This window comes from Alosa pseudoharengus, unplaced genomic scaffold, assembly GCF_046254945.1.
Source record: "Alosa pseudoharengus isolate Yale_2024_CS ecotype anadromous, Long Island Sound unplaced genomic scaffold, YU_APseudo_1.1 YU_APseudo_1.1_scf_6, whole genome shotgun sequence".
NCBI classification, from domain to species: domain Eukaryota; kingdom Metazoa; phylum Chordata; class Actinopteri; order Clupeiformes; family Clupeidae; genus Alosa; species Alosa pseudoharengus.
Window position 1 is genome coordinate 4266626 of NW_027468848.1, and position 21354 is coordinate 4287979.

A 21354-nucleotide genomic window follows, 5' to 3' on the forward strand; every position below is an offset into this window, starting at 1 on the left:
CACACAAACTCAAAGTGTAGTGTCTCTCTCTCTCTCTCTCTTTGTGTGTGTGTGTGTGTGTGTGTGTGTGTGTGTGTGTATGTGTGTGCGTGTGTGTGTGTGTGTGTGTGTGTGTGTGTGTGTGTGTGTGTACCACACATTGTAAGACCTCATCTCTGGTCTCAGGTTCAGGAGGCAGAACACTCGGAACTTTACTCACTGAGGAGAAAAAGAAAGAATTGGTGTTTACCCTCAGAGTGTAGAAGAGTCTCAAGATTCTCATTAATGAATGAATAGCATGTGTACATTCAGACATTAGCGAGGACATATCTGTCTCTTGTTGAGCACTTTAGTGAGATGGAGTGCTTGTTGCATTGATAGGCCTACTTGCAGGTTTGGGATGAGGATGACACTATAACAAGTAAACAAAATATAATATCTGGAGTGTGGGTGGAGTTCTTCCCAACAAAACATTTCAGGAAAGAGTAGAATCTCACATGAAGTGCTGCTAGTGAAAGAGGCAGAGAATAGAAGCACCAAATTTCATCAGATGAACTGAAAGCAGCACTTGATACATGCGTCACCATGTTGAGACTACCGTTCCTCTTCTGTTCATTCCAGATTTTCTTGACTGTGAAATCAGGTAAGGCTGCTTTCATATTTTTAACCAAAACAGTGTACTGGATTCTGCAGAGCCGGACAGTAACGGAGTACATTTACTTGAGTACAGTACTTGACTACAATTCTGAGGGATCTGTACTTTACTCAAGTATCATTTTTGGGGAGTACTCATGACTTTACTCAAGTACATTTGAGAGGCAAATATTGTACTCTTTACTCCACCACATTTCTATCCATAACCGTGAGTACCTGTTACTACTTCTTAAAAAAAAAAGGAAAAAAGAAAAATCTCGGAAACCCTCAATTTGTTGTTTCCCTCTCAAACGTGATTGGATTGTGCAGGCGCCACTGATTGGGACAGCCTATCAGCAATCACCTTCAGCTTTCCGCCAAAGTCAACTCCATGGTCAGATTTAGATAAGAGACGAAACCATGGACGAAACAATGGATGAAGACGCAGCAGGTCCATCCCGGGAATGTGCCAACCTCTGGCTCCACCTCGCCAGACTATTTCAATTTTCTGAACAAGTTAATGATAGTTTTCGCTTCAAGTGTTTCAATTACAAAATAGTATTTTGTATTTGACATACGTATTTTAAATACATGTATTAGAAATACTGCCCATCCCTGGCAACATGGTAAAAAGATGAAAATGACTTGATTTTACTTTCAATTCCTTTTACATTCTCCGTATATTAACATTAAAATTTTTCATAACTCCATGTAGGACGATTCTGTACATAAATGTAAGCACTGTGGCAGTAGTAATGCAATATTTAGAAAATGTACTCTTGTACTCTTGATACATACACTGCTTGTGACATTTTGGTATTTACACATGAAAATTCTACCGCCTTTGTTTGGATAAGTGTAAACTAGCGAATGTGGCATAATAACGGCTCTTCTCTTGGTTATTGCGAAATCTCAGTGACTCAGTTGAAACAGTGGAGGCAGCTGAAACAGAAGCATGACAGGAAGAGTTTCCTGGGGGGTTTTCTCGCATGTGTGGTAGTTCATTTTCAATCTCAAGGCACACAAGAAGAGGATCAAGAGGTAGAGGAGGAGCAGCCTGAGTTTGAATAAAAAATAACTTTCTTTGTAGAGATGTTTAGTCATGACTATCAGGTTTCAGATGACAAAATGATCTTATCATTCATGATATTCTTTAGCCATGCTGGTACTCTGGAGCATGTGACAAGTGAGGTGTAGGGTTTGATGCTAGTGAATGATGTGTTGATGAGCAAGTGAAGTGTAGGGTTTGATGCTAGTGAATGATGTGTTGATGAGCAAGTGAGGGGATCCTGGGTGAAAGTCTTGTGGTTAAGCGTTTCCATTTTCATGTGCAGAGTTCATGTGCAGAGTTCATGAGCAGAGTTCATGTGCAGAGTGCAGAGTTCATGAGCAGAGTTCATGTGCAGAGTGCAGAGTTCATGTGCAGAGTTCAGAGTTCATGTGCAGAGTTCATGTGCAGAGTGCAGAGTTCATGAGCAGAGTTCATGTGCAGAGTGCAGAGTTCATGTGCAGAGTGCAGAGTTCATGAGCAGAGTTCATGTGCAGAGTGCAGAGTTCATATGCAGAGTTCAGAGTTCATGTGCAGAGTTCATGTGCAGAGTGCAGAGTTCATGAGCAGAGTTCATGTGCAGAGTTCAGAGTTCATGTGCAGAGTGCAGAGTTCATGAGCAGAGTTCATGTGCAGAGTTCATGTGCAGAGTTCATGTGCACAGTTCAGAGTTCATGAGCAGAGTTCATGTGCAGAGTGCAGAGTTCATGTGCAGAGTTCATGTGCAGAGTTCAGAGTTCATGTGCAGAGTTCATGTGCAGAGTTTAGAGTTCATGTGCAGAGTTCATGTGCAGAGTTCAGAGTTCATGTGCAGAGTTCAGAGTTCATGTGCAGAGGTCAGAGTTCATGTGCAGAGTTCAGAGTTCAGAGTTCATGTGCCTCCTTCTTTTCTCAGGCGCTCATTCTCTGTGGGCTCTTTCCACCCTCATCATTGGAGACACGACGTTCCCAGAGTTCATCACAGTGGGGATGCTAGATGACATCCAAGTATTCTATTACGATTCAAATGTGAACAACTTGAGAAATCAACAGTCTAAACACACTGAATGTATTACACAAGAAGCTGCTAACCTTGCCTTTGGAGACCTGTATAGACGTGTAAAAAATATAGCCTTGTTCTCAAAACACCAGCTTAACCTGACAGGTGGTAAGTGTGTGGTGCCTCCATTGAGATTTTGTATTGCTTTGACAGAGGAATCTACCCTGTGTCTATACTCAATAGTAAATAAAAAATAAAATAAATACATTTGAATTTGAATAGTTGTGCTGAAATGTTTGACATTGTGGCATCAGCTCTTGATGAATTTGGTACCCCCTTATCGCCAAGTACCCAGTTATGTTGAAAATTGACAAAAAGTAGAATTCCAACAAAGTGGTACTTAAATCCACAAGAACCTATCCCAGTAACACTTTAAGTGTTACTCCAGACCCCAGGGTTGATTTTCTGCATTAAAACACATCAAATAAGCCGTAGACACAGTATTTTTTGTTGATCAACCACTACAGAGCTTGCCCCGGTATACGCTATAGCCCCAAATCCCAGTATCGCAAGGATTCGTTGTACTGTCACGTTTAGTTAATCTATTATTTGTGCTGGGGTTGGAGGAGCTGGTAGGGAGAGTTGGTAACCGTTCTTAACAGTCTTCTGTAATAAACTCCAGGTTTGCTAGCTACGTTGTTGGTGCTTCGTTTTATGTATAGGGACCCTGAGCAAGCTACTGACAAGGTTTGGTGCTGTTTTGAACAATATCACTGGTTAAAAATTTTTATTTGGGAAGCGTTTGGCTCACCACCCTTAGCTAATCCACTGTTTGTGATTTGGGGCTATAGCGTATAGTAGTGGGCTTGTAGTGGTTGATCAACGAAAAATACTGTCTCAATGGTTTATTTGATGTGTTTTCATGCAGAAAAACACCCTGGGGTCAGTTTTCGCCAGAGTTACACTTTAATGTAAGTTTATTCACACACACATGCACATAGTATTCCAAAGAATGTACACAAGGCTGAAATGCGGATGCATTTGGTTGTTCTTTCCCAAAGGAATACACGTCCAGCAGGAATGGTCTGGTTGTAGCTATTAGACGATGGCATCCCTGGTCCACTGCTGGTTGTAGCTATTAGACGATGGCATCCCTGGTCCACTGCTGGTTGTAGCTATTAGACGATGGCATCCCTGGTCCACTGCTGGTTGTGAGCTATTAGACGATGGCATCCCTGGTCCACTGCTGGTTGTGAGCTATTAGACGATGGCATCCCTGGTCCACTGCTGGTTGTAGCTATTAGACGATGGCATCCCTGGTCCACTGCTGGTTGTGAGCTATTAGACGATGGCATCCCTGGTCCACTGCTGGTTGTGAGCTATTAGACGGTGGCATCCCTGGTCCACTGCTATCTCCAGGTGCTTTTAATGGAGCAGATAACGCAGAGTGGCAGTTCAGTCTGCACCAGAAAACTCTACAGTCTGAAGGTGTATAACGCAGAGTGGCAGGTCAGTCTGCAGCAGAAAACTCTACGGTCTGAAGGTTTATGGTCCACAGTGTGGAATCATATTGAAACAAATACTCATGAGTTACTGTGTGCAAACGTATACGGCCCAGTTTGTATTAAAGCCCTGAAGAATTGCCTTCACATTAAGAAGAATGAGGTGATGAGAAAAGGTAAGTTGTAGTCGTCTCTTCCCCAATAGAGTTGTGGTGACCAGTGAATGGACTGACAGACTGAGGGTGTGGCATGAATGCAGAGTCATGGCTGGGTCATAATATCAGTGCAATGGAGAGCTGTGCAGAGTCATGGCTGGGTCATAATATCAGTGCAATGGAGAGCTGGCGTGGCATGGATGCAGAGTCATGGCTGGGTCATAATATCAGTGCAATGGAGAGCTGTGCAGAGTCATGGCTGGGTCATAATATCAGTGCAATGGAGAGCTGTGCAGAGTCATGGCTGGGTCATAATATCAGTGCAATGGAGAGCTGGCGTGGCATGGATGCAGAGTCATGGCTGGGTCATAATATCAGTGCAATGGAGAGCTGGCGTGTGGTGACAAATTGATGTACATGAGGTCACCCTTTTTGCAACGTTATCCCATCTTTGTGCTTTGTGCATTGTAGATGGATGGCCTGACTAATACATTGTTAAGCAAGATTTTGTTTAAACTATCTTTGTTCTCTGGTGCTGTATGCATGTGTGTGCTATCTCTGGTGCTGTATGCATGTGTGTGTTATCTCTGGTGCTGTATGCATGTGTGTGCTATGGTGCTGTATGCATGTGTGTGTTATCTCTGGTGCTGTATGCATGTGTGTGTTGTCTCTGGTTCTGTATGCATGTGTGTGTTATCTCTGGTGCTGTATGCATGTGTGTGCTATCTCTGGTCTGATTGAAGGCAGGGGCAGGGAAGTGTTCATGAGAGGTAGCCTCATGACAGTTCATGAGTCATAAGATTATTGCTTTGTGCTATTTATGAATAAGTTTCATCCTCTGCAGTGAAGCCCAGAGTCAGGCTCCTCCAGAGGACACTCCCAGACTCTGGAGGGGCCAAAGTGACCTTTCTGGCCACTGGTTTCTACCCTCGTCACATCAACCTGACCCTGCTCAGAGACGGCCAGCCTGTGTCTGACCACCAGATCACTGGGGGGGAGCTGCTACCTAATGGAGATGAGACGAATACCAGATGAGGAAGAGCCTGGAGGTCAGCGCAGAGGAACTACAGCATCACCACTACACCTGCACAGCTGAACACCTCAGCCTGGACAACAAGCTGGACATTGGCTTAGGTATTACCTGTGTTGAGTTGCTTCAGTCGGCAAGTCTGGCAGATTGAGGGGCCAAAATGTTGAATGTTTAAAACCCTCAAGCCCCTCCCCCACTACCACCCTCCCACTACCACCGAGCTGCCTCCCATCGAGTATGTGCGATATTGTAACGTGCGAGAGGGGGGAAGGGGGGATCTGTGGTGTGTGCATGAACTGTGATTGACAGTCAGATCTCACACAGCCCTGCACTGATTGTACCAGGACTGGGAGTTGTAGATTTTTCAAAACAAATAACAGGCTCTAGGTATAGGAAGCGCGTTTTTTTTCTTCTAAAACTGGCTGATGTTGTTCTGTCAGAGCATAGTGTCGGTTTCAGTGAATATAACCAAAACAATATTGCCAACATTAGCTTTAATGTTACTGTATTGTAATATTAATAATAATGTACAATAATAGTAATAAATACTGATAGAATACAAAATAATATTAGTAATATTTTTTTTACTGTTGCTGGCAGAGCGTGAGTGGGATTCAGGAACAACAACCATATTGTCATCTGTGACGGCTGTGGCAGTGCTGGTGTGTGTGGTTGGAGCCACCATTATATGGTGGTGGAGGAGATGCACAGATACAGTACACCTGTGTTATCATTATATGGTGGTGGAGGAGGAGACGCACAGGTACAGTACACCTGTGCTATCATTATATGGTGGAGGAGGAGGAGATGCACAGGTACAGCAAATCAATGGCTACTGTGGTTCTAACTGGCTATAGTGAAGATAGCCAGGTGAACCAGGTGACCCAACTAGATGAACTCATGGGTTTATAAATGTTTTTGTGGTGTTATGCTCCGTATCCTTCACCTGTTGACTTGTGATGTATCACTGTATCATAGGTCAGGCCTCCCAGGCATCACAGTCGAGTACCTACTTGTCCGCTCCAAGTAAGTAGCTCCTACAAGGTGCACACACACACCTCAGCTAAATTGTCAGTGGCTCTGACACAAAATGTCCCCAAACCTGTTATAGATTCTCTAAAGTGGTGATTTCTTGTGGCTTGTCATATCCAACATAAATCATCTTACTCTGCATCTGTATTCCAACGGAGGATTGTTTGAGAGAAAAAATAGCTCAAACCTGTTATAGATTCTCTATATAAAAAAGTGGTAATTTCTTGTGGCTTTGTTTGAGGGCAAAAATAGCTGAATGTATTTTATTGTAGTAGCAGTAACTATGCACCTGCATCCCTTCCATGCATGAGCTGCTGGATGCTGTACTGATCACTGAAGTAGACTTGTTAGGATGCTGTACTGATCACTGAAGTAGACTTGTTAGGATGCTGTTGATCACTGAAGTAGACTTGTTAGGATGCTGTACTGATCACTGAAGTAGACTTATTAGGATGCTGTACTGATCACTGAAGTAGACTTATTAGGATGCTGTACTGATCTGAAGTAGACTTATTATGACCGCCGCGCAGCGAAGGTTTAGGTTTAGTCAGATTTTTTTTTTCTTTTTTTTCGCATGGCCAAATTTCCGTCAAGGATTCCCGGGACACTGAAAGACCGGGGTACACAGAACTTGGTGGGCATGTAGCCCCACATGGATAGCATGGAACCATCGTTTTTCGTTTTGATCTGTAGCCCCCCCGCTGGACTGGACCCCCCGAAAGGAGGGTAGGGCAGACACAGTTTTCTGTGAATATCTCGAGAACCGTAGGGTTTAGGATGACCACCTTTTTTTTGTATGTTGATCTTAAGGGGCCATGTCAACCCATTCCATAACCACTCATTTCATTTATAGCGCCACCTAGTTAAAAGCAAAAAAGTAAAAATGAGGTGTTGTAATCACAGGTATCTGTGACCTAACATAGTCAAAACTGCACGAAAGTGGAAGTGTAGGATCATTATAACACCCTCTAAATGCACGCCAAGTTTCGTGGAATTCCGTTCATGGGGGGCCACACAATAAATTAATTTATGTTACTGTACACCAACTGGCCTGTAGGTGGCCGGAGACAGTTTTCTGTGAATATCTCGAGAACCGTAGGGCCTAGGAGGAACACCTTTTTTTGTATGTTGGTCTTAAGAGGCCATGTCAACCCATCCCATTACCACTTATTTCATGTATAGCGCCACCTAGTTAAAAATTAAAAAGCAAAAAATTAGGTGTTTTAATCACAATATCTCTGGCTGACATGGTCAAAACTGCACAGAATTGAAAGTGTAGGATCATTATGACACCCTCCGAATGCATGCCAAGTTTCGTGAACTTTCGTTCATGGGGGGCCATACAATAAAATAATTTATGTGTACATTTAGTGACCGTACACCAACAGTTTTCTGTGAATATCTCGAGAACCGTAGGGCCTAGGATGACCAATTTTTTGCGTATGTTTGCCTCCAGGGGTCATGTTAACCCATTCCATATGCACACATGTGCAGAAACAGATACACACGTACACATATACATTCACAGTAATCATACGTATGACACATACTCACACAGTAGGCATATGTACACATGCATGCACATGCACACACACAGGCACATACGCAGGCACACACACAAGCACATGCACGCACTCACACACACACACCCACCCACACACACATAGACATGTACACGCACACATGCACACAATTTAAGAAATTCTCAGAATTATGAACAGGCAAGATGGGGGTGGGGTTGTATAAAATGTATTTTACATGTGAAATCTATGAACTAATCATGTTTTGGTACTTGTTGTCTAGCAGATACCAGTGAGAATTGAGTGTGCATAATGCAATTCAATGAGACAGTTAGAATCATATATGCCTTTCAGCTTGACTTATTTTTGTGGAAAAAATGTGCTGGACTGGGCGGCGGTCATATTTTGTACCGCTCTGCGGTACATCTAGTTAGGATGCTGTACTGATCACTGAAGTAGACTTATTAGGATGCTGTACTGATCACTGAAGTAGACTTGTTAGGATGCTGTACTGATCACTGAAGTAGACTTATTAGGATGCTGTACTAATCACTAAAGTAGACTTATTAGGATTATTAGGATGTTGTACTGAACGCTGGCGTTTATTAGGACTTATTAGGATGCTGTTCTGATCACTGAAGTAGACTTATTAGGATGCTGTACTGATCACTGAAGTAGACTTATTAGGATGCTGTTGATCACTGAAGTAGACTTATTAGGATGCTGTTGATCACTGAAGTAGATTGATTAGGATGCTGTACTGATCACTGAAGTAGACTTATTAGGATGCTGTTGATCACTGAAGTAGACTTATTAGGATGCTGTTGATCACTGAAGTAGACTGATTAGGATGCTGTACTGATCACTGAAGTAGACTTATTAGGATGCTGTACTGATCACTGGTGCTTATTAGGATTATTAGGATGCTGTACTGATCACTGGCGTTTATTAGGACTTATTAGGATGGCTTTACTGATCACTAGTGTTTATTAGGACTTATTGGGATGGCTGTTCCCCTGCCTCTTGTTTGGGAGTTTGAGAACCACATTTGGATTTGAAGAGGGAATGTAAATCATGAAGACGACTGTTCTGTTTGAACCAAACTGACGGCCTTTTCTTCTCTTCTCCGTAGGTGCAGATCTGGACTGAAGAGAAATGATGGAGCAAAAAACACATCGTAAAGATGCTTCATGTCAAGTTCATGCAAATCATCTTTCAGAGATGCATTTACACTCTTTGAGAATTGTACCTTTTAAGCTCATCCTTGTTTTAATTCAATCTCAACCTTATTATTCATGAATAGAATGTCCAAAGTTAAGATATGTTGAGATATGTTTGTGGTAAATAAAAACACATTTGCACTGTTTTTCATGTTGGCATGTTGCTGACTATGTTCCCCTATGCATGGAAAATGGTAATTTCACTTGCACAATCAATTTCACCAATTTAGACTCTTTTGTCAAATTTTGGCGTTTGTGGTTTTTGCTGCCCTTTGATTTGTGGGATAAAAATAACCATAGAAGAGAACAAATACAATAGGATCCCAACAGAATCGTTGCTTCAACTCCTGATGGACCTGGTGGAACTCTGCTCCACGCTGTGGAGTCCTTTGACTCCGCCTCGTCCATTAATTCCATATCGGGACACCTCGGTGGCCATTATCTCTTACATAATGATCCATATGTGTAGCTTGGAAATCATGGTTGTCTGACAATCCAGCGATGCTTTTTATTATTGTGGTTAGGCACAAGGAAATGTAGATACAGTTAGGCTCATACATTTTTGAACTCATGCTAAAGTTGACTAACGGCTAACGGCTCCTGCACACAGTTGCGTTCCGTCAACATGTGCCAGTGGGTGTTCCCGGCGGCAGCTATGCAAATGACTTAAGGTATAACCTTAATTTGATTGGCTGGTGCCGTCTGTTGTTCGCTTGTTCGTAATTTGATTGGGCGGTGCTGTCCGTCAGTGCAGCAACAGCTGAACTTCTCAACGCGAGCGACGAGAGCAACGCGACGCAACGGACCCACAATTCAGTTGGGCAACGGATGACGTGAGCCCATGTAAAGTGAACGGGATGAGTCTCCAGCACTGCAACGCACGCAACTGTATACGGGAGCCGTAACAGACATAACACCATGCCAATCTCTGATTGAAGGGTATGATGCTCTTCGCATGGTAGTCTTTTCATCATTGTGGCAGAAAGAACAGCTGGAGACTCCAGAACTGATACATCCAATGAAACCCTTCTTCCCCCTCCTGTCCTGCTGATGCTTTTATATGAGACCGCTAGGAACCACCTCACTCCACTCAACCTCCCAGTAGCAGCGTCCAGACACACCCTCTCTACGCAACACCTGATAGCTCCACCAATCATCAGATCTCTCTGGATGATCAGCGTATGACTGCAGCTCAGCTCTCTCCTTCACCCTCCTGTTCCCCTCAGACAGATCAGTGAGTCTGATGAAGGAAGACACAACACAAAGGACAGAATGCTTCAGTGTGTCTGTGAGAAAGAGAGAGAGACTAGAGTATGTGTGTGTGTGTGTGTGTGTGTTGTACATCAGTGTGTGAGTATGACGGACATGTTTCTGAAGGAGCAGGACTTGTTCTGCTATCCGATCTGTTAAGGTTCAAGTTTCTTTGTCACAAACATAGTCATAGACCTACAACAAGCAGTGAAATTAACTCCTGAATCCACTCCAACTGTGCTTTCACACAGGGGATTTTTTTTTCCAATCGGTTCGTTCCGAACAGAAACGGAATTATTACGTTTCCGGTTATGAGTTCCACCAATAAATTGACGTTCCCGAACCAGTTAGAACAAAAAAATACTGTTCCCGTCAGCTGTTTAATGCTATAGAATAATGTCACATCTTTCTCATCCAGCTTAAACCAAATGTAATAATATTACAACCATTATTACATAATAATAATTATATTATTAATAATAATAATAATTAAATAGGCCTACAATTATTTCAAATGTGTAGTTTATTGTTAAAAGAGAACATTTCCACACAAACGTAACGACATTATTAAGACACGTGGTTATGCCACTCGGGCAACAACAAATTCCAACTGTCGGGGGGAAAGGCCATCCAGTAGGCCTAATGTTCGCTAGTCCATCATTAACGTGGAGTCGACAAATATAACTATTGATATTGTGTTTGGAATGAGCGTTTTAATTAACGATGGATCGTAATGTACCTCTTATTTAAGATGTGGAGTGGAGACTTTGTAATCCACCGCTCTCTCTCCATTCAGTCAGCGAATGTCTGATGTGATGTCACACAGGAAGTGAACCTCAGCTGTCATGGTAACGTGCGCAGGAAAATACTTTTTTTTTTAGTTAATTAGGCAACGAAAACTTTGAGGAACGAAATAAAACCGGTATTAACCGGTTACCATTATTTTTAAATAAGTGTTCCTGTTCCAGAACATAAAAAATAATAACGTTTCCGGTTTCGTTTCTGTTCCCTGTAAAATACAAAAAGTTCCCGGTTTTCGTTTTCGTTCCTTGAACCGGTTCAAAGCCCTGATTTCACATAGTGTAATAATAAGTTATACAATAAAAGTTAAAGTTTAAAACATGAATAAATAAGAAGCTAAAATATAGATACAAGATATACCCCCCCCCCTCCAGACTACCCCTACCCATAAATACAATAACCTTGTACTACTAAAACAGCTGGTAGAGAGGGTGAGGGCCAGACTGACGCACAGGGAGCCCCCACTCACACATATAGAGGAATCCAACATGCACTAATCCCTGAGCCAATACTGTATACAAAGTCCAATAAGCACACAAGCACACACACACACAAAAACTATCATCTACCATACTCACAGGCTGATACAACACACACGTACACACACACAGACTCAGACACATAATCTCTCCCTCTCATAAACACACTGGAGTGTGTTTGGTAGTGTTATGGATCTGTGTTCTGCAGTGGTGTCCTGAGGAAGTGATTTCAGGAGATGTGAGCGCTACAGTACAAGTGGGTGATGGAGTGAGCAGAGATCATAATGTGTTTGAAAAGTGTGTGAGCTGATTATTTGTCTGTGACCCCACCTAAGGATGAACAGTTCCACAACCACATTACAAACACCCAACACATAGATCCATGTCTGTTCATGGGCTTCTTACCTCATTGCCTTCTTACCTCATTACCTTCTTGCCTTGGTCCCCTGCTATTTTCCCTATATATGCTTCCATTGGGAAACGTCATAAGTCAGCATAATGTAAACTTCCATAGCTACGCAGATGATACCCAATTGTATATTTCTGTGGAGCCAACTAACCCAGATGGCCTTTGCTCCCTCACTGCATGCCTAACCTCCATTAATCAGTGGATGAGCAAAAATTTTCTGAAACTAAATGATGACAAAACAGAGGTACTTTTGGTGGGACCAAAACTAAAGCGAGATATTGTTCTTAGTAATCTGGGGAACTTGGCACACCAGGTCAAACCAAAAGTAACAAGCCTCGGTGTCATCTTAGATGCAGAGTTAAGTTTTAAGCCCCATATCAGTAAAGTTACTCAAACAGCCTATTTCCACTTGAGAAACATTGCCAAAGTGCGGCCCTTTTTAACTCAACAAGATGCAGAAAAACTAATTCACGCCTTTATCACTAGCAGGTTAGACTACTGCAATGCACTTTTCACTGGTCTTCCCAAAAAACATCTAAAGAAATTGGCACTCATACAGAACTCTGCGGCTAGACTTTTAACTAAGACTAAGAAGAGAGAACACATCATCCCTGTGTTGGCTGAACTGCACTGGCTCCCTATTTCCTATAGAATTGATTTTAAGGTTATGTTAATTACTTACAAAGCTCTGAATGGCATAGCACCTTCATATATCTCTGAGCTTTTAATATCTTATCAACCACAAAGGAAACTTAGATCATCCAATTCTAATCTTTTAATCATACCCAAAGTGCTCCACAAACAAAGTGGAGAAGCTGCTTTTATCCATTATGCCCCCAAACTATGGAACACCCTGCCTCTGTACATCAAGCAGGCGAGTTCAGTAAGTATTTTTAAAAAAGATCTGAAAACATACCTGTACAGGAAAGCTTTTAGTTAACTCATCTTATCCTGTAGACTACCTTTTCAGATTATTCTACATCTGCTGCTATTGGAGGGCGCAGCCAGCCAGAAGCAGATGGGCTCCCCCTATTAAGTCAGGTTCTGCTCAAGGTTTCTTCCTGGAATATGGGAGTTTTTCCTTGCCACAGTTGCCATATGGCGTGCTTGTGGGGGGTAAGAGGGTTAAGGCTGCCAGTCTTATGACAGAAATGTGATTGATAATGACTGACTGACTATTATTTTGTTACATGCTTCAAATGTAAAGCACTTTGAGCTGCATTCTGTGTATGAAAGGTGCTATACAAATAAAGCTTATTATTATTATTATTATTATTATGTTATATTGAAAATAATAACTAATGTTTGTGTGCGTGTGTGTGGATGGGGGGGGGGGTATTATTTAAAACAGTGGTCCCCAAACTACGGCCCGCCACCTCATTTAAGGTGGCCCCCCAAAACATGTCCGTGGTATATATAGGATCCGGCCCGCACGGGAGTACGACATCGTCAAACTAACCTCCGTAATTTCCCCCATTCATTCTCTATGGCGGGTCTTAACAGTACATATGTAATACTCTTTTTGTCCACTGGTGGTTGTTTTGGCGCTGTTTCGCGTTTCACAGAATGAAATGTATAGTAGGCCTACCTGCAAACAATGTAAGAGGCCTCTGCTGACTGCATCAGTGCTCAAAGTATTCTAAAAATGTATCAATTAATTGTTAATAACTAACTAACTTCTATTCAAGTCATAATTCTGGAACTTTCTGGTATAATTATTTATATTTTTTATTCACTCGTTCAAATGTTCATACAGAGTTCACAAAGTTCTCATCAGGTGAGTGAAAGTTAGAATGGTGGTCATTTCAGATGTTTCTGCCACCACTTCATAAAACTCATAGTTTGAGAACTTTAAATTATTTGTAGGATATTGCTTGTTCACTGTACACTGATATGGCATGATGGCAATATAAACACAGATAACAATGGTATTAAATTGCAATAGCCTATAGATTAAATGTAATGTAATATTCAACTAAGGTAGACTGCCTTTGTTCACAGCGCTAAGCTATTTATTGTTACTGATATACTCCGAGTCTCTGGCCCTCTCTTAGAGCCAGGCATAGTAAGCTGGCCCTCGGAAGAAAAAGTTTGGGGACCACTGATTTAAAATATCACACAAAACAGATCGATGTATTTGTGTTTGTGTCTAGAATAGTTTTTGAGGCTTCTTTATATTCTGTTTTCTGTTGCTTCCACACAGGATGACAATCTACCAATCAGGGGAGACACAGTAGGACACACTTTGCCAAACACACCTTTTATTTCTGCAGAAAGACAGACAGGCCAATCAGAAGCTGACTTTACATTCACAGCTGATTACATTCAAAGTATTCTTTAAATATATTCTTTGTCTGTATCAATGTAGTAAAATAAGATAAGTTCAAAACTTGTTGTCCAAAATATTAAGTGGGTGCAAAGGGCAACACCTATTTGTATCAGTGAGTTGTGTGAAAGCAAAATCTTCAAACTTTTATTTTAATGCTACAAAACCCTTCTGACCATTTCACTGAATTTGGACTTTTATGTTGCACTACACTACGTACCCTTCCTTCTCCTCAATGTGTTTGTGAGGAGTCTGACCCCAGTTGCCAAAGCTGAAACACTAATGCCTCCTACTGCAGCAGGGTCTTAGCCTGGCTCATACTAGACCAATGCCCAACTGAGAATACTCACAACAGCTTCACTGATGATCCAATATCTATATAAAACCCTGGGTAGAGTGTGTGAGTGAATGTGGTCTGGATTCTGTGCAGGAGGGTCATTGTGTCAGAGATGCTGTAGAAGGCCAGAGTTCCTGCCCTGTGATCCACATACACTCCTATTCTGGAGCTGGCCACTAGAGGGAGTTTAGTCGGTTTATTATTGTGCCAGAAAGAGCAGGAGCTGCGGAGGACCAGACTCCAGGACTGATCATTACCTCCAAACCATGACACAGCACCCCTTACTTTCCTGCTGATGCTTTTATATGAGACTGCTATAAAAACATCCTTTCCACTCCACTCCACCTCCCAGTAGCAGCGTCCAGACACACCCTCTCTACACAGCACCTGACTATACTCATCAAATCTCTCTGGATGATCAGGATATGACTGGAGCTCATCTCTCCTCTCCACCCTCCTGTTCCCCTCAGACAGATGGAGGTTTCCATTAGCTGTGTTTGGATCCAGTGTGAAGTGACAGGAATCTGACGAAGGCAACACAAAGGACAGAATGTTTTAATGTGTGTGTGTGTGTGTGTGTGTGTGTGTGTGTGTGTGTGTGACCTTGTATTCGCCAAGGTTGAATGAATGTCAGGTTCCTCTATGTGTGTGTGTGTGTGTGTGTGTGTGACTTTGTATTCGCCAAGGTTGAATGAATGTCAGGTTCCTCTACGTGTGTGTGCGTGCGTGCGTGCGTGCGTGTGTGTGCGTGTGTGTGTGTGTGTGTGTGTGTGCGATTTGTGTGTTATAGTTTTGTCTGTGTGTTCTCAAATCACAAACTGTTTATGAAGAAGACCTCTACTTTCACCTGGTAGCACAACCCCCAGCATACTGAAGGGCCAGACACACACATTCCTGCACCCACCTTTGCCTACACTATGCACTGCTGTTCACTCCAAACCCCATTTCAGCTCATCTACATGCTGCTCCAGGAGCACAAAGAGGCGGGTGCATATTGATTGGCTGTTCAGTTCATATAATAACCTTTGGCCAGAATCACAGACTGAACCTTTAATGATGCATGCTACTGGACAGGAGTGACCCGTCCATCTTTACTGGAGGATATCCCCAACTGCTGTCAGATAAACCCTGGCAGCATCAGAATGACTGGACTGGGCTACATCTACAGGGGAATCAGGCCTGCTTCTGCTCTGCTGGTTATTATGAGTCTCACATCTGTCATTCAAAATGCCTTCATATTGTAATGTTCACACTCCCAGTCAGACTTCAGATACTGCCAACACAACTTAAAGGTGCACTCCAGCTTTTTTCAACCTGGGTCCTATGTTTTTACATTTTCACTAGGGTTATAACATTGGTGCAGTATTGAGTTAGAATGTTGAAACTGTCAACCTAGAAAAGGCTACACAACAGAAGTGCTATTGTGCACTTGTAGAGATCACCTACACTATGCACACAGGCACAATGCTATTATTGCTTTGACACAAGCACAATGCTACTATGCAATGCTACCCGCACCTGCGAACGCACCTTTCTCATCCCGCCCGCTCCCGCAAAGAGCTTTCAAAAGTTGTCCCGCACCGCACTCTTTTGCGTCGGGACCCGCGGGTCTACCGCGGGAGTGCAGACCTCTAACCTGAGCCTGTTCATCTTACTGCTAAGAGTACTCCTAAAAACACTTCACAATCACACACGTTTTTTATAAGAAGGTTACCACTAAATTCTTGTCACAAAGCTGCTGAGATCAACTTTTACTGAGGAAAGGAGACAACACCTAGGCTTACAGTATAAGAAAGGTTGATGCTGCTGATGTCAATTCTCAGATAAATAAGAAATAAAAATGACAGGCTCCAAATGAAATGAATGGAACACTTTACCCATACACATGCATCTGTATGATGACACGTTTGCTGATGTACACTAACAAGTTACATTCAGTTCAATAGTAAATTGTTTAACAGTACAGTACCCATGAAATGTAACACCCACAATAATATGTTGAGCTGCTTAAACCTGGTCAACAATTCTGAACATTTAATTGCAATGACATTTGACTTTTATTTGAAATTTGAAAGAAATTTGGAATGTAAAATGTATGTGACAAAACTCACATTGTAAGAATTCCTCTCTGGTTGTCGGTTCAGAAGGCAAAATAGCCTGGACTTTAGTCACTATTGAGACAGAAAAAATATTACTATAAACAACAGTTACTTACATAACTGGTGGAAATGTCAACATTGTACTAACCACATACATTACATCAACACATTGCTTCAGGATTACAGAGAAGAGGGGGTCATTTGATTGGCTGGTGATCTCAAATAACAACCTTTAGCCAGAAACACGGACTGTGCCTTTAATGTGCCTTTAACTGGGCTAAATCTACAAATCTGCATCTGCTCTGCTGGTTATTATGAGTCTCACATAGTGTTCATGGCATTCAGAATGCCTTTATCAACCCTTCAGTGTCCACAGTCTGCAACCCAACCTCACCTCTCCACCTAACTCTCATTTCTCATACTGGATCCACCAAGGAGAATACACTCTATGGAAATATAATGTATGTCACTTGATACATCCATTTCTGAGGGTGCTGTGGTTACCCCTATAGATTTGTTTCATTCTTCTTTTCATGCTGACTTAATCATTTTATCCGTACGTCTGGTTGAACTAATGTATCCATCAAATGTAGTTCCTTTGGAATACCTGTCTTGTACTACAATGCATTACTGTCAGATCTATAGTTAATTCCTCATCAGATTTCTTCCGTGAAGTTGATCAAACAGATCAGACTTTCACAATCTTCCTGAATGACTCTCAATGCTAAACTATGTGGTCTAAAAGGTGGGCCCCAAAGCATGTACTGTGGCTGATTAGGAGAGTGTAAGATGTTCTAAAAGGAGGCTCAGGAAGAGATGTAATAGATTTGCTGACATGATTCTGGACTTTGCATTGGTGGGCTACACAAAACAAACGTCCAACACCTGTTACTGCTCTGCAAGGATGACTGTCTGGGAAAGACGTTGCTTCCTCTATCCATGCCCTGTAAACCCCATATTAAAATGTTGAACTTTTTAATGAAGCTTGACTTGTGATTTGGAATAATGTGCTGCATGTAATAAGACTCACATTGTAGGAATTCCTCTCTGGCTGTAGGTTCAGAAGGCAACATAGCCTGGACTTTAGCCACTATTTTCACAGAAAGAATCATATTATAAACAGCACTGACTTAAATAAGTGGTTTAAATGTACACAAACATTTACATCAGTATAAAAAATGTAATATGTCAGGAGTGTGGCCAACCTGCTGCAGATATCTTCACGAGTTCCTCTTTGCAGAAATCCTCCAGCTGCCCCTTTAGTGAGGAGACAGATTTCTTCACAGCCTCAAAAGAAAGGCTTTGGTTAACACAGGTACTGGACACGTGTTTAGTCTCAGGTGTGTTGCTCACTGACTGGAAAGTCTAAATACAGAGAAAGACAAAGAGAGACAATATCAGTATAGTGCACATGACTAGTCAGAAAACAGATATTAGGGATGGTTCATATTGACTAGATCTCAGTAGATCATAATCACAGTATGAAAATACCATTCATAGGTCTTGATAGCCAAAAAATATGAGCATTAACAAAAACACATTCTTTACAGATGTAAAAGGGCATGGGGTCTGTTAAAGTGCTGCGTAAGATAGATTGATGCCATCAGCACATCCTGAGCCCTCATAACCTATCAGCAGTTACCTTGAGGAAATGGATGTGATCCTCTGTGTGTGAAAGCTGCTCCAGCTCAGCATCTCTCCTCTTCAGCTCAGCAATCTCCTGCTCCAGTTGCTTCAGATGTTCTTCAGCCCGACTCACCTCAGCCTTCTCCTGAGCTTTGATCAGCTCTGTCACCTCAGAGCGCCTTCTCTCAATGGAGCGGATCATCTCAGTAAAGATGCTCTCACTGTCCTCCACTGCTGTCTGTGCAGAACTCTGATACGAGACACACAAAGACACGTGATCCATCTAAAGCAGCCCTCACTCTTCCACAAAGCCTGTTACCCACAGTGTGGCTTAGAGGAACTGGAGAGTGACTGAGCATTACTCTTCTTTAGCTAATTGGACAAGAGCCCTAGTCCCAAATTGAGGCTGTGTATGTCTCGTCCAACAACCAGTTGTTGTCCTCTCCTCTGGTCAGTACTCACCTTGAGAGTCTCCACAGCCTTCCTCAGCTCCTGCATCTCCTTCTCTCTCTCCAGGATTCTCTGCTGAAATCTCCTCTGGGTCTCTCCCAAGTGTGTCTATGTTGAACAAATGCATCACATCCACACTGCAGTTATCATAGAACTTCTAGGCCTGTTAGACAATTCCTCAAGCGCAAACTGCTTCATCAGGGTGAACTCATGAACATATGGCTAAGGTGTTGATATTTAATGTTACTGATGTGCCCATTACTAAGAAGGCTGTAACCATCTGGTTGTATGACTTCAATTGAAAGAAGGGATTGTATGCCGTTGTTATTGTAACAACGGACTTGTAACCGGAGGGTTGCCGTTTCGAACCCCGACCATACAGCTGAAGTGCCCTTGAGCAAGGCACCTAACCCCTCACTGCTCCCCAAGCGCCACTGTTGTTGAAGGCAGCTCACTGCACCGGGATTAGTGTGTGCTTCACCTCACTGTGTGTTCACAGTGTGCTGAGTGTGTTTCACTAATTCACAGATTGGGATAAATGCAGAGACCAAATTTCCCTCACGGGATAAAAAGAGTATACTTATCCTTTTACTTCTTATTGTATGTAGATAGATATAGATAGATAGATACTTTATTGATCCTCAAGGGGATATTCAAAGTCAAAGTCAAAGTCAAAGTCAAAGTCAGCTTTATTGTCAATTTCTTCACATGTTCCAGACATACAAAGAGATCGAAATTACGTTTCTCACTATCCCACGGTGGAGACAAGACATATTTTACCAATTCTAAGTCCACAGACAAACATAACATTCAAGTAAACAAAAAAGTAAGTAAATAAGTAAATAAGAGGGCACATATAATGAAAAAAAATAAGAGCAGCAAAATTTGGTTGAAATTGCATAGACAGTCAATAAAATAAAATACTAGTGCAAAGTCAGGCCAATAAGAGGTAGTTCTGTTTGACCTAAGTAAGAAATAAAGTGGCATAGTGGTGCAAGTTCAAGAATGTTGCTGTTATTCACTCTCTAACTTTCTGTCTAAATGAACTCTACAGGACACAAATGGCGTCACCGCCCATTTGGAGGTGCAAACAATTGGGATTTTTGGTTCCTTATATGATATCTCAATGGCAATGCAGCGTTTGTTTTCACCTCCAAAAGCATGACGTAGCCTACCTGGTTACCTCTCAAAAACGTCCTTAAACGCCCACAAATACCCGCATGTTTGTGTGAAAGAATAGCCTGCTTCATTCCAGTTACACCATATAGCCATGTTATAGGCTACTACAACTGCACTTACCTGTTTCTCCTTTCTCCCTGCAGATGCTGACACATTGTCATGGCCTTTGTGTTCATCCATCACACAGAACAAACAAACACAAGTTTGATCTGTACGGCAAAACACCTCCAGAGGCTTCTCATGTTGGGTGCAGACCCTCTCCTGTAGCTGACCAATGGCATCAACCATCTTGTGTTTTCGTCCAGGATGGAGTTCATTGTGAGCTTTGTAGTGAGTTTCACAGTAAGACACCAGACAGTCCAGACAGGACTTCACAGCTTTCAGTTTTCTCCCAGTGCAGACGTCACACTCCACATCTCCAGCACATAAAACAGGAGCAGGAACAACAGGTTGAATTCTGCTCTTCCTGAACTGTTCCACCACCTCCGCAAAAACAGTATTTTTGTTTAAAACGGGTCTTGGAGTGAACGTCTGTCTGCACTGAGGGCAGCTGTAGACTCCCTTCTGATCTTCCTGATCCCAACAGCCCTTGATGCAGCCCGTGCAGTAATTGTGTCCACAGTTAACAGTCACTGGATCCTTAAGTAAATCAAGACAGATCGGGCATGTAAAAAGGTCTTGGTTACTTGGACTTGCTTCTGCAATTCTTCTTTTGCGGTGTGTAGCCATATCGCTTTCCATGAAGGCTAGGCACTGAGTCAAATAGAACGATTTTTCAGTTGGTCCCCCCAGTACTGCGCAGACTCACACTTAACTTCGTGACGTTAGCCATAAAACTGAATCTTGTAACTCATATGATAGATACACAGAAATTCTTCTCACACTTCCTTCGCCTTCAAAGTCATCAAAGTTAAACATTTATTTATGTAGCCTATTATTATTATCATCCTCACCAAGTCGAGTTAATGTTGAAGCTACCATACATGATCATCTTCAAAAACAGTCATGCTAAAACAAAACAAAGTTATAGCCTTGCCCTTGAAGCTAATTTTCTTTCCACTTTTCCGACCTACGGTCAATCCATCGAAAACCTCTGAAATGATTAGTGCCCTTTTAAAAAAAATTAGGTTTACTTTTTTATTATTATTAGGTTCCCTCTGTGTAATGCTTTACCTTAACATACGGTCGTGTATGCTAGGTTTTGCTTATGAGTTACCGTCATAGACAGTAAGGTGGACTGAGCTTCTTATCCAAACAATACGGTTATCTCCCTACGGCGCGAAAGAGAGATTACGTCAA

The 21354-nt window shown here is 42.2% G+C and overlaps 1 protein-coding gene across 2 annotated transcripts; it reads right to left on the bottom strand.

Moving 5' to 3' along the window:
• Nucleotides 1–14540: 14540 nt before the first annotated feature.
• On the bottom strand, nucleotides 14541–20428 carry LOC143106932 (tripartite motif-containing protein 16-like). 2 transcript variants are annotated; one of them, XM_076271428.1, is made up of 7 exons: nucleotides 20176–20428; nucleotides 18889–18984; nucleotides 18443–18676; nucleotides 18006–18165; nucleotides 17831–17890; nucleotides 16813–16872; nucleotides 14541–15225 (listed from the first exon to the last, which is right to left on the bottom strand). In XM_076271428.1, exons 1-7 carry the CDS (start codon nucleotides 20341–20343, stop codon nucleotides 14711–14713), a joined length of 1293 nt encoding a protein of 430 aa, XP_076127543.1. In that variant the 5' UTR covers nucleotides 20344–20428; the 3' UTR covers nucleotides 14541–14710. The 2 variants fall into 2 exon arrangements, with proteins under 2 accessions (XP_076127543.1, XP_076127544.1); XM_076271429.1 differs by lacking the exon at nucleotides 17831–17890.
• Between the last annotated feature and the right edge of the window lie 926 nt (nucleotides 20429–21354).